Source organism: Protomyctophum bolini, assembly GCF_963924005.1.
Source record: "Protomyctophum bolini genome assembly, chromosome: 17".
Lineage (NCBI taxonomy): Eukaryota > Metazoa > Chordata > Actinopteri > Myctophiformes > Myctophidae > Protomyctophum > Protomyctophum bolini.
The window spans coordinates 9,686,486-9,700,716 of record NC_137878.1 but is presented as its reverse complement, the minus strand read 5'-3'; the positions used below and the strand labels follow the sequence as shown (position 1 = coordinate 9,700,716).

At 44.3% G+C, this 14,231-nt stretch overlaps 1 protein-coding gene across 1 annotated transcript in view; it reads right to left on the bottom strand.

Moving 5' to 3' along the window:
• cdk6 (cyclin dependent kinase 6) overlaps positions 1-14,231 on the bottom strand; it is a 51,751-nt gene that overhangs the window by 30,524 nt on the left and 6,996 nt on the right. Inside the window, exon 4 of the mRNA XM_080787026.1 lies at positions 3,428-3,595. Coding sequence (XP_080643152.1) covers positions 3,428-3,595 — 168 coding nt within the window. The remainder of the gene's footprint in view (positions 1-3,427; positions 3,596-14,231) is intronic.

Here is a 14,231-nt window from a genome sequence, read left to right as displayed (position 1 = left end):
TTCGTACATTTAAAAAAAACTTTAACCAAATCTAAGCTTTTGAAAATTGATAATAGATTCTTTTCCTGGTTCAATATCGGTCTTAAAACGTTAAGCGGTTAATCAAAATTGGGATCGAGGCATCGGACGCAAACCTCTAGCATCGTATATATATATATATATATATATATATATATATATATATATATATATATATATATATATATATATATATATTACCCGATGCTCTCGTCTCTCCCCCACTTCAAGCTCATCCCAAAGGACTCCCCTCTTTCAGTCCCCTCTCATTCTCTCCCGTCCTTTTCTCCCGTTTTATCTGGTCATCAGAGCCTATAGTGCTCGACAGTCAGTCAGGACCTCAAAAGGACACCGACAGTGGGGAAGGGGAGCGATGCCTGTCCCTCTCTTACCCTTGTCCATATTATATACCGTCTCTGTCTGCCCCGACGGGCCGCCGAGGGACCTCCTGAGACAGACCACGGGAGGAGGCCCCCGGGGGGGGGGGGGCTCTCGCTTTACACACTGAGGCCCCTATCATTGAGCCGGGCCCCTGGCCAGAATGCCAAGCGGCTGCCCTTTAACTGCCCGCTACATCACATTAGCGGCTTTTTCCATCTCCCGTCTCTGGAGAACGGGGTGGGTTGGTGTGTGTGACGAGCATACGCTTGGAACGTATACAGATGGCCACCTGTAAAGCATGCATATATATACTGCTCAAATACACAAACGGTGCCCTCCCATCTGATGAGTCCTCCCACCTGATGAACATGGACCCCAAAGTATAGAGTTCAAAAGGACAATTTCACTCTTTTTGTTAAAATGGAGGGGCCAGGAATCAAAAATCAATTGAATATAAAAAAGGTATACTGTCTGTTAGGAAGGAGAGAATAGGAGCAAGTGAGCAGGTGAAAAAACCCTGGAGCTATAGCTAGCCTTTTGCTCCTGTATTGTATTTGGAGGTGACGGGTAAAATCGATATAAAATGGTTCTCTGCAGTGCAGTGAACTGCAGTGCTACAGTAACGGTGTTGATTTTGACAGCAAATTTGGAATATAGTTTGAGTCTTAGTCTCTTGAAAAGTTTTAATTTAAGTCACATTTTAGTCACATGGAATGTTAGTGTAGTTTTAGTCGACTAAATATCTCGTTTTAGTCGACTAAATATCATAAGATTTTAGTCGACTTAATCTACAGTTGATCTAGTCGACAGAAATGTGAGTTTGTAGTTCTGCTATTTAAGTGTAAAATCAGTCACTACGACACCAAAATACAACGCGAGGAACCAAGTGTAAAATTACTTATACTGGTTCTCTTGCCCACTAATCCCTTTCTAATATTTTAGTCTAGTTTTTATTTGGTGACAAAATTGTCAACATATTTAGTGTTAGTTTTAGTCATCATAGCTTAGTTTCCATTTAGTATGTCAGTGAATAAAAGGTAGCCGGACATTTTTTGTCATAGTATTAGTCGACGAAATCAACACTGCTACAGCATAGAGCTGCAGAATCAAATAAAATGGAATAAAAGAAAATAAGTTGATCTTTGATCAAGATGAGATGGTGAAATTTGAGTTCCATCGTGCAGATATATCGCAGAATTTGTGTCATTAAAATGAGCTATTTGCTTATTTTGCTATTTGCTTTAGGTTGCCTGAACTTTTCCCACAAAAGGGCATCTGGATACTATGTTTAATATGAAAACCTGCATCTCCCGATCACGACACTGACCTCATCAAACCCTGGATAGCCATACATGGAGAAGACTGGATCATCACCTAGAGCTGCATATATGGAGCCGGCCAGCAACTCTACATCTGACCTCCATATATGGAGCTGACCTGTTCTGAACATTCCATTATGTTGATCCTTCCCAATCCATCCTGCCTCGTCTTCGACGTCTCCCTTTTGAATGACACCTGTCCATTCAAACTCTAGACGGGCCTGCCCCCAAGTTATTAGTGTAGTGAGTTCTCAACAGGCCCGGCCCTACCTGGGCCCTGGGCCCCCTGTACACTCAACTGCCCCCGCTGCCACCCTTGGATCTCCATATATGGAGCTGACCTGTTCTGACAGTGCATATGTTGATCTGACCAACCATTCCAAAGCGCCAGCGCTCACCCAGCAGTCTGCCGTTCACCCAGGCGGATGCGTGCACTCAGGGCGTCTTACTGGTAGCCTGTATTAATCTAGCAAACAAGCATACAGATGTCTGGTTTAGTGCCAAAAAAGAAGAAACAATAATTGATTAAATCAATTAATTACCTGCTGCATTGTTATTATCTGCGGGGGTCCGGGGTTTGGCTATAACCCAACATTCTCTAAAAGGTGGAACTATTGTGTTCCGAGTCATTCGTTTCCGCCCGGACATATTTGCGGTGCGCACATACGTCAGCCAATGAGAAAAGCAGCTGGACTAGACCACTAGAGGACTAGCTTGTGGATGATAGACTCGGCTTGCCATTGCATAGCAGCTGGTCAAAAGTCCACTTCCCTCCCTGAATAGAACATGGAGAAACGGACACAGCCGCAGTGGCCACAACACAGCAGATGGAAGACTTGTGGTTAACCCATTTAGGACTGAGACCAGATTCTACAAATGTCTTCTACATTTTTTTTTAAGTTTTCTGAAAGAGCTGTGTTTCTAATATCAGTGGTTCTCAAACTATTTTATGTCAAGGAACCCCAGAATTATATGAGACTCTTTTTGATACAGAGACAGTCATGTCTCTTTTTTTTTTTAATATCCAAAATGAGTTAATAGCACATGCAGACTCTTCACATACTAGCATGTCATGAAATAAATGTCTTTAATAAATGTTTTTTCAGGGACCTCCCAGACGCAAAGATTTAGAATTAAAATAAAAAGTTCACTGCGAAAGCCAATATTCAACGATGTGCGCCACATTGTCACAATGTTTCAAGAATAGCAGACCTACATGAAGCACTCGGTGCCGCACCACGAGCTAGTAGACGCGTTATTTTTCAACAGCTAAAGTATAAAATAACGGTTCAAAAAGTGCTTAAAAATGAAAGATGCGTGGCCGTCCTAAAATGGGTTCATGCATAGAGCATTTTGTGATAGGTGAAAAGGTCATTAATAGTCATCACCATGAAACTTCCCCAGTTGATTAGGCCTACACGAGGACAATGATCTCTTGTATTAAACATTTAAATATGCAAATTAGGCATTATGTAGGAAAATATGCAACAAAAGAAAAAGGAAAATCTGAAAAAGCTAGGGTTATCATATATTAATTTACTTATATTAAATTGTCAATATATGTATGGTTTTGCCCAATCAATTCATAATTGACGTTCCAATTTTGGAAGTCGGTTCCCAACTGGTGGAAAAGGGGGTCCCAGTGAACATAAAAGAAGGGAAAAAAAGAGAACAGAATACATATATATATATATTATAGGGTGCTGTACCACAGAGGTGAGGGCCATCTGGAAGCTGTAGATGCGCGCCAGGCCAAAGTCAGCCAGTTTGATCTGGCCGTTGCTGGTCACCAGGATGTTCTGGGGCTTCAGGTCGCGGTGGACCACTCGGTGGGAATGCAGGAAGTCCAGGCCCTGGAGTAGCTGGTACATCATATCCTGTTAGAGGGGGACAAAAACACAACAAATTAACACAATCTGAGCCGAAACGAAAAGAACATATCTCGTGAATGTAGCTATTGTACCCCCCACTGTGCCAAAACAAGATTTGATTAATCGACCAAGTACCATTCCAATTCTCAAGTTCACATTTGGCCAAGTACAGACCAAATACCCCGGATGTTAACTTCCACCCACTTTAGCAAGTCGACTCGTGTCGACTTTTCACTGGAAATTGCCCAGAATGCAACAGGACCGGCACCAGAGAAAAACAGAAGCAACATGGCTGCCACAGACCGCGGTGAGGAATTGTCAGAATAATCTTTTTCGTTTTACCACAGTGAATGCAGTTTTAAGATTTATTTTAGGCTTGAATGTTATTAACCCATTTTGGGCGGAAACCCCTTTTGGTGTTAGCATTATGTTATGCTTTAGCTATTGAAAAATAGCAGATCTACAACTCATGTCTGCTATTTTTGAAAAATCGAACAACGACTGACATTTCAGAAAACTGTCAGGATGATGTAGAAGACATTTTTTGAATCTGATCTCAGGTCAAATTAACTTTCGGTCGTTTGAGTAGCCGGCTAGCCGCTATTAACCCGGCCACATGCCATGGGTCTTTGTAGTCATGCAGTGGTTTCAATGTGATACAAGTTGTGGGTATAGTTATTGGAAAGCACAGTTAATTTGGGGGAGGTAAAACTGCCTTTGAATAATGTTTGATTTGTGCTCATATGAGTGGTATTACTATTAAGTAAGGTTATTTTACTTTTATTGAAGGTACCCAAGGAGAATTCATTCGGATAAATATGGATGCGTTTATTCATCTGTATCGAGCTTGATTGATGTCTTAATGCCATTGTGTGTTCCTCTACTTTTCTTTTCTTCCCCCATCAATATATTCTTACCAAACACCCGTTTGCCTCTAGCCGAACCTCTCAGCCATGGGATATAAAGGCAGCTGGTAATGAATTGATGTAATCAATTCTTGTTTTTGACTTTTCCCATTTGTTTAGACTATATTCCCGATGCGGACAATGAGGCAGAGAAAAGGGAAAGGCATAACAAAGAACTTCGGGACATATTAATTTCGAACCCGAGTCAGCTGCGGGAAGGACTATGCAGCCTTTCTGTATGAGCTAGGTGAGCCACTGGGGTGCCCGGCCTGGAATCATTTCTCAAACGTTTTAAATTCTCAGCAACCTGTAGGAATCTGATAACACAATCTGGATATATGGTGGTAAATAATACATCTTAACAGCGTCCGAATTATATTTAAGAATTAATTCACTAAAATGATCAAATATAAGAAGAAAGTGTGGGGGATTTTTTAAAATTAATATACAGTATATATATATAATATATGCCTGATGACCTCCTCCTGCATTCTTTTCTCTCGTCAAACCAAGCCACAACAGGCCTGGATCTCTCTGAGACTCTATAGTCTAGTGGAGCCAAGCCACAACAGGCCTGGATCTCTCTGGGACTCTAGTCTAGTGGAGCCAAGCCACAACAGGCCTGGATCTCTCTGAGACTCTAGTCTAGTGGAGCCAAGCCACAACAGGCCTGGATCTCTCTGAGACTCTAGTCTAGTGGAGCCAAGCCACAACAGGCCTGGATCTCTCTGGGACTCTAGTGGAGCAAAAGACTATAGCAAATGGCTGAAGCACTGCTATATGTATGGAGGGAGTCAGCCAGGGGAGGCCTGTGTCTCTTTAAGGCACACTGGGGCAGATGTTTGATAACGGATGAGGTTGGGGGGGGGGGGGGGGGCGACAGAGGGAGGGAGATAATTTGAGGGGGAGAGAGAGAGACAGAAAGGGAGAGAGCATGAGAGACAGAAAGGGAGAGAGAGAGCATGAGAGACAGAAAGGGATAGAGAGAGCATGAGAGACAGAAAGGGATAGAGAGAGCATGAGAGACAGAAAGGGATAGAGAGAGCATGAGAGACAGAAAGGGAGGCCTCATTCTAGAAGCATGAACCTCTGTTTCTCAGCAGCTGTCCAGCTATAGCTAATTGGACATCCCATTCTTTTTATGCCCCAGTGGTGACCTCAAGAGACAACCTTGGACACTGTAGCCATGACACCTTTGCAGCTAGCAAACTTTTGGTTGTGTTTAAATCAAATCGGACTGACTGCCAGCGAAAACGTAGAACACAACTATGATTATTACACTTATTTTTGAGGGGCGCTAGCCCCTCCCATATCCAGCTTTTGGTGTGTGTGTGTGTGTGTGTGTGTGTGTGTGTGTGTGTGTGTGTGCACACACAAACACAAATTATATTCCCATTGACAATGAATGGAGAATTTTACGTACATAGTTTCTGAGCAAATAGACATGTCTATTATACGCCATGATGATGTACGCTGATGAATGCCATTGACAATGAATGGAGAATGTACGTCATGTGTCTGAGCAAATTGGCTGTCAGTAGATGTCGGTGCAAACCGTCGGCCAATAAGGGACCGCTATGAATGGTGACATAACTAAGGCATGTTTTAAGGTCGGTATAAGGTCAATAATGGGTTTAAAGGATTTAGAACAGCAGTTGTGGTAGACATTACTTAGCTTAGAAGACATTAGTAGCTATAGCTCTCTGCTGTCCGGGTACCGGCCTCTTTCACGTGGGACCAGAGACAAGGGGTGGTTAGTGATTTGGACAGTACAGTACAATTCGCTCATTGTCGTCAATTCAGAATTATACAACCTCTCTCATGTAAGCCGTTATGTACGATGATAGGAGGAGCGCAACTCATTTCACACGTGTGTGATTTTTATTTGATATATTGATGCCAACGGGTTTCAAGTAGGGATAGCCAATACCGAATATCGATACCGAATACAGAGAATAATATTTATAATAATACAAAAAGAAAAAGTCCACCGACCGAGAATAGTGTTTATTGCAGGCTCCTCACTCAAATGTGCAGTTTGGGCAACTCCAAAGCAAACTCCACGTGCCCCAACATTTTATTTACCTGCCATAGTGTCAACCGCTTACCCCTGTGTCGGTGGTTAGACAGACGATACCGATATGACCAAATAAGGGCCGATCCGATACTTTTCCCCGATACAGTATCGGGGACATCTCTATAGTTTCAAGTATATGTTGCACAAGCCAACGGTTACAGCGAGGGGGAAGATAACACAGACACAAGAGGGGAGTTTGGGTGGGTGGGCTCAAATGATAGCCTTCAAAAGATCATTTCCTCGACTGGAAAACGTAGCAGCCCACCAGGAGGACTCACCACGGTGGCAGTCAGTGGTTGATACTAGTGGTATAGTTGGGGGCAGAATGGAGAGAGATATGTGGGCAGATTAACCCATTTAGAGAGAGAGAGACACATACACACACACACACACACATACACACACCCGCACGCACACACACACACACACACACACACACACACACACACCCCTCCGCCAAGACCTCACAACAAGTGACATGGACAGGGGCCCACAGCACTATTCACTGGCCTAGCAGCTGGCGAGGGGTTCAAGGAGCTGAAAACAAGGGGCTGCACACTCAAGCAGAAAACATTAGCAAACGGCGCAGGCTTTGGCCGCTGTGCTGGCCATAAAGAGGGGAGGGGGGGGGGGGCACAGGGTGGAGGTTGCCCCCCCCATGCAATACAGGGGGAGAGGGTGGTAAAGGGGTGGTGGTGGTGGTGCATATGTGTGCGCGTGTGCGTTCTGCGTCCTTTCAATGTTCATGTCAACATGAGTATACATCTGTGTGCATACTAAGCACGAGTATACGTCTGTCTGTCTCTCTCTGCATTGTGTGTGTGTGTGTGTGTGTGTGTGTGTGTGTGTGTGTGTGTGTGTGTTGTACGTGTGTGTGTGTGTGTGTGTGTGTGTGTGTGTGTGTGTGTGTGTGTACGCTGACCATGGGCAGGCAGGGTGCATAAACAGGCTTTCCTTTCTAAATCTCCATCCAGCCATGACCTGGCTAGTGCGGGCCGACAGACAGACAGACAGACAGACAGACAGATGTGAGAACGGCAGACAGTTGGTTATGGGGGGGGGGGGGGGGGGTTACACAATAGCATCACCCCCCCCCCCCCCCCATAAGTTCCTCTCTGCTATAAATAGCCATTACATCGTGCTTCCTTTCAGCCGCGTTTCCTACAAAACACCAATTACCTCTCAAGTGTGGCTCTAAGGGACAAACACACAAACAATCTTGGCCCCTTCTTGGCCCTCAACACCGTCTCCGCTGTTGGTATCGGTTACCCGCAGCTCGACTGACAAATAATGGATATTTGAGCGACGAACACAACTGCATGTTCAACAATGATCACTTTTAACCCATTTAGACCCAAGACCAGCTTCTACAAAAATAATGTCTACTCTACAATCATGACAGTTTTCTGAAAGACCTATACGTTTCTATTTCAGTGGTTCTCAAACTATTTCATGTCAAGGACTGTAAATTGGCCACGGACCCCAATCTCAAAATGTGTTGTTCCAAGGACCCCCACCCCCCAAAGCAAAGATTTTAGTTAAACATTCGCTCTGAAAGAATATATATTCAAAGATCTGCACCACATTTTAATATTTCTTTCAAAGATAGCAGATCTACAAGCTCGTAGCGCTGGCACTGAGTGCCGCACGACAAGCTTGTAGATCTGCTATTTTTGGCTAATAGTATAACATAATGCTTAAACGGCAAAAGGGGTTCCCGGTCCGCAAAAGTCCAAATGGCTGACCTATATAACAAGAAGGGGGCCATAGATATCTATGGGACTCTTGCAGGCGTTGTGAGGGACCCCAGAACGATATCTATGGGACTCTTGCAGGCGTTGTGAGGGAACCCCAGAACGATATCTATGGGACTCTTGCAGGCGTTGTGAGGGACCCCAGAACGATATCTATGGGACTCTTTGCAGGCGTTGTGAGGGACCCCAGAACGCTGATGCAAACTTCGATAACGGCACCGCAAGAAGTGTTGCTCAACACCCAACTGCCTTTTTTAGCAGCACTTCCACACCAGAAGCCTCGCAAAAAAACCAGCTTGGCCGGGGTTGGCACGGTTGATTTTTGTCAGCCAAGTTTTAGTTTTAGCTTTTGTCATAGTCTCTTGAATTTAGTTTTAGTCACATTTTAGTCACCTGGAATGTGTTAAGTCTAGTTTTAGTCGACTAAATCTACAGTTGATTCAGTCGACTAAATGTCAGTCGAGTCATAAAAGCCGATTTTACACTTGCTGAAAATAGCAGATCTACAAGGTATATTCAGCATGCAACCAAGTGTAAAATGACTTGTACTGGATCTCTTTTCCACTAGTCACTTCCTAACATTTTAGTCTAGATTTTATTTGTTGACTGACATTGTCAATATATTTTGTCTTAGTTTTAGTCATCATAGCTTAGTTTTCATTTAGTTCCCATTTAGTTTGTCAGTGATAAAACTTAGTGCAACACTTTTCGTCATAGTATTAATCGACGAAATAAACACTGGCTGGGAGGAAACATTCTGCCCTCCCCAACCCCAACCCCACCACCGCAAAAAAAAAAAAAAAAGGCGAAGCAGGAAAGACGTAGTCGTCAGGCCCACTGCAAAGAACCGCAATCAAAACATGGCTTTCCGAGCGCGCCTCCTTTTCTAATGCTAATGCCATTTGGAGGCGGCCATATTGTTTATTGTAGCCGAGCACAATGTGGGACATCTGCCGGGTTAGCGTTAAGTGTAATTCCCTCCCCATGCTTCATTAACCTCCCCCCTTTTATAGGCCCAGAGACTCCAGTTCTTGGAGGCTTGGAGGGTGGCAGCAAAGGGAGGTGATTGGGAGAAGGGGAGGAGGGGAGGGGGGGACCAAAGCGCATGGTCTGGCCAAGGAGCACTGAGGCTGGGGGGGGGGGGGGCAGCATGGCCGCTTTAAGGGGAGGGGGGGGGGGGACCAATGCGCTGGTCTGGCCAAGGAGGGTTTGGGAGGGGGGGGTAGCCTGGCCTGCTTGATGTCATTCCAGCTCATTTGATTCCTGGAGGAGGGCCTCTATCATCAATGACCATGTGGTGGGTCTGGAGTCTGAGAGTAAGGACAAGCAGGTGATGGAGGGGGTTTGAGTGGGACAGGCAATGCCCAGAATGGGGTGCCTGGTGCTGAGTTAAGGACTGCTTCTGGAGAGAGAGAGAGAGAGAGAGAGAGAGAGAGAGAGAGAGAGAGAGAGGGCTACATCTGGCAGAGGGGTTTGGCTGGCGATGAAATGTTTTGGACCGGTCGGTCGGTCGGTCGGTCTGGGGCTAAAACCAGCCTTTCATATAGGACAACACATGGGGGGGGGGGAAGGTTTTTCTTTATTGGCTGGGCAGGATTGTGCTAAATTTGGAAAGGCTGTTCCCCCCCTCCCCCCCCCCCCCCCATGTGGTCTGGGGTTGTCGGGACCCTCAGGGGCCTAAAGGCTAGAGGGCTGGATAGGGGGGTCCACAATCTGGTGTCATCTGGTCTTGGGGGGGGGGGGGGGGGGGGGGGGGGCTGAGTAAATGAAGTTGTCGGAGGGGGTGGGCTGAGATGGGGTTATGAGGGGGCACTCTGCTGGGGGTTATACTGTGGAGTCTCCACTGTCCTGGAAATAAAGAGGGATGGTGTCTGTGTGTCGTCTGTGTCATCTCGTCTCCCCCCCCCCCTCCCCTCCCTAATCTTCTTGTCCCCACATGGCTCTCTCTCTAGCTGTATGGGCCATGGAGAGTCTTACCCAAAAGCAACAAGTGTGGTTGACCCTCCTGGGATCTGGTGCTGGAAGAGATGCCAACACCGCATTGACAAACCATGACACGAAGATTATTATATTCATTACATTTACATGTCTTGCTCCATATTAGAAATTAGTTGGATGTGACCGAAATAAATTAGTCTGAAAAGGGCACATTCTTAGCTTTCCAACTAATGTCTGCGTTCCAATTATTAAAGCAGAAATAACATGCATTTTAAAGCCGTTTTTAATATTTAATATCATATTGTCCATGTCCCTCATCAAACATATGGTTTGAGCCTCAATCACCACTCTGATATAAGCAGTCCTTGTCATTTCTTTCTGGACTTTGAAGCAGTTTGAGCTGCAGTACCACAATGTCCTGAGGTGGTGGGGGGCGCCGATATGCAAATTATTTAATATTTGAGTCATTATAATACTGACGCTAGATAAACCCAGGCTTCTTTCCATCCCATGCCAGCTTGGAAAATCAACAATGGCGAACATTGTAAACAAGGTGGAAATGCAAATGTGGAACTGAAGACTGAAGAGGAGGAGGACTTATACAAAGAGGATACCGATGACATCACACGTACGGCCAAATCAGCTGAGCTGTTCCTGAGAGCAGTTTCTATTAAAGCCCCTATATGATGAGAAAGCCTGATTCTTCAAAATTGCATATTTGTGGGGATAGAAAACATAGGGGAGCCCAAAAAAAAGTTACATTTTACTTTAACCCATTCTGACCTGAGATCAGATTCATACGAGGTTTTCACTGGACACACACTGGGTCTGATTAACCCATTCTGACCTGAGATCAGATTCTAAAAAATGTCAGTCGTTCTTCGATTTTTCAAAAATAGCAGACCTACAAGCTCGTAGCGCGCCACTCGGTGGCGCGCTATGAGCTTGTAGATCTGATATTTTTCAATAGCTAAAGCATAACATGATGCTAACACCAAAACGGGTTCCCGGTCAGAATGGGTTAATGTTGAATGTCCTTTAAGTAACATTAATTCTCAATCAATTTCACCTTGTAGGGCTATATAGCTCATAAAAACAACCAACATAATTAATCAAATGGAAGTGTTTTTTTTTTTTGAGTAAAGATGATTGCTGTAAAATGATCACAATGTCATTCAAGATCTCTCCATTAACAGACACCACAGCATGGAAACCAGAGAGAGCCACATGCTGTATCAATCTCAATAGAATCCTAAACCCTGGGAAAGCCTGGGGTAGCATCCACGCTAGACTGGCCTATGCTTGTACACAGTATATCTCTCCACTGTTAAAAAGCCCAACACAAGACTTTCACACATACGCTCAACCCCGGGGTTCGAAACAACAGGACACTTTAGCTTCAATAACTTCTCTGTTTTCACTTTGACACTTTAAACTCAAGCCCCCCCCCCCCCCCCCTCCCTTCAAAAATAGAGATGCTTCTTCGACGTTTTACATGATACGTCCATGGACCCTGGGGCACAACCAGATGATTAGCTATGGAAAGGAGGTGTGCGTGGGAAAGACAGAAAAAATAAAAAATAATAAAAGGGTGAGTGATAGAATAGAGAGGGGGGCTGGCGGCACGTCCGTTTTCCCATAGTTTTGGGGCAACATGTAAGTGGACACTGCAGGGGTGGATTTGTTCAATGCATTAAAGAAAGTGGATAGTAGGTGATAAATCTGTGCTGCGTTCGAATGCCGTGTTACACCCTGAGGTATACATTCTTAGAGGCCAGCTGAGAAAAGAATGATTGATATAAGGTGAGGCGCGCTTCCGGGTAAAGAATGCTCTCCAACAATTACTTTATACGCAGGTGGGGCATATAGGCAATAATTATCCGCAAATTATTTTTCCATTTGAAATCTTCCATATGTTTCAATTCATCACATACGCACGCACACTGACATAACATTCTTGCCAATTACTCCTGTGGGGTCCTTGCTTGCCCTTGGTCTAGGGACACACGCACACACACACACACACACACACACACTCCATCTGCGATCCACTTTACAGTAAAAGCTGGGAGAAGGAGAGGGCAGAGTGAAAATAGAGAAGGCATGGAGCCTCTAATTTGGAGCCCATCTGCCACATGTGCTGCTCCTTCAAAACGCCCCAGCACCTCTTGATGTTTGGACGTCCGCGTCTCTGCCTGCACGGCCCCCCGAGCCAAGACCACGCCCCTTCTGGAACTGCATTCTTACAAACAAAATGCTTCTGGTTCTATAGAGCGCCCCCTTTCATGACGACGCTATAGGACCATAAGTTAATTCCTCGTTAATTTTCCCCCCATAGACATTTCAAAAAAGTATTTATTTAAAAGACGATTAACGCCACGGAAAAAAAGCCAACTCGAGTTGTGACAAATCGTGACACGACATTTTGGGCCGAACAAATAATACAAAAAAGAAAAACAACAACAAAAAAGTGTTGTAACCTCTAACCTGCCGTTTGTCGTCATGATTTGTCACAACTCCAGTTGACTTTGTACAAGGCTTAAAAAGGTCTTTAAATAAAGACTTTTTGAAATGTCTATGAGGAAAATGGATGGGGAATAATTTCCTGGTCCCTGGTAGGGGGCGGGACTGCGACGCTCTATAGCTTGCCTCCGACGACGAAATGGAAACTAAAAACTAAGCTACGATGACTAAAACTAAGGCCCAAACCACACCGCTGCAACTCCTTGCAACACAACAAACCACACCAATGAAACTTGCAACATGCCATTGGGAATAATGGTTGCAAGTAGTCGCAAGGAGTTATACATGGCAACCCTCTGGTGTGGTTAGGGCTTAAGACTAATAAATATGTTGACTATTTCGTCAACAAATAAAAACTAGAATAAAATGTTAGGAAGGGACTATAGTGGACAAGAGATCCAGTATAAGTAAAACACAAGTCATTTAACACTCTGTTTGCATGCTGAAAATAGCTGATCTACAAGCTCACAACCCACCGCGTTGCGACGCATTGTCAGCAAATCAGTCATTATGGCGGTGTCAAGGCCCGCCAAAATACATTTTTGTCGAGTAAATCAACTGTAAATTTTGTCGAATAAAGTCTTATGATATTTAGTCGACCGAAACACTGATTCTTACGAACAAAAGGGTTCTGCTTCTAGTTCTATAGCTTGGCTCACAATGTTCACATACAGTATGGCTCATGAAAGGGTTCCATATGGAACTCCGGTATATATGGGTCTTCTATAGTCAATATTGTTAAGTACGCCAATGCATCCTTGATTAAGTCATTTTAAAGACCATATGCAAGCATTTCTTTTACTTCTTTGTACAGTACTTTCACTAGAATGTATACAACTGCTACAAAATGCAAACTTCTACTGGCGTACATACGCAGATCCGACATGTGGGAACAACCGGACGTTCGGTCGAACGTCCTTTTAAACTTCATCTGTTGAAAAATAGCAGATCTACATGCTCAGAGCTTGTAGATCTGCTATTTTATTTATTTATTGTGAAAATATTTGAATATATACATAAAACTTAAATCATTGCTTCTGGGGGGTCCCTGGATAAACATTTCAGATGGGGGTCGGCCGCCAAATACAGATAATAAGTGACATGAAATAAGTTTGAGAACCACCAATATATAAAACATTCAGAAAACTGTCCCACATTTTGTAGAATCAGTTCTCAGGTCTAAACGGATTAAACATTGCTCTTCATATGTAAATGATCAAGATCAACCAGGCCTATACTGCTGGTTTTCTATCCTATAGCCGGAAGTTACAATCAGCTGTGGCCTACACGTGACTAGTTCCTGTCCGATTAGATACAGCAGATAGAATCACCAGTATGACGCGATGTGTTACTGCACAGCAAAGACTATGTCAGTGTGGCTCAAACTTTTTCATGTCAAGGACCCCCAGAATTATCTGTATTTGGCCGCAGACCACCATCTGAAA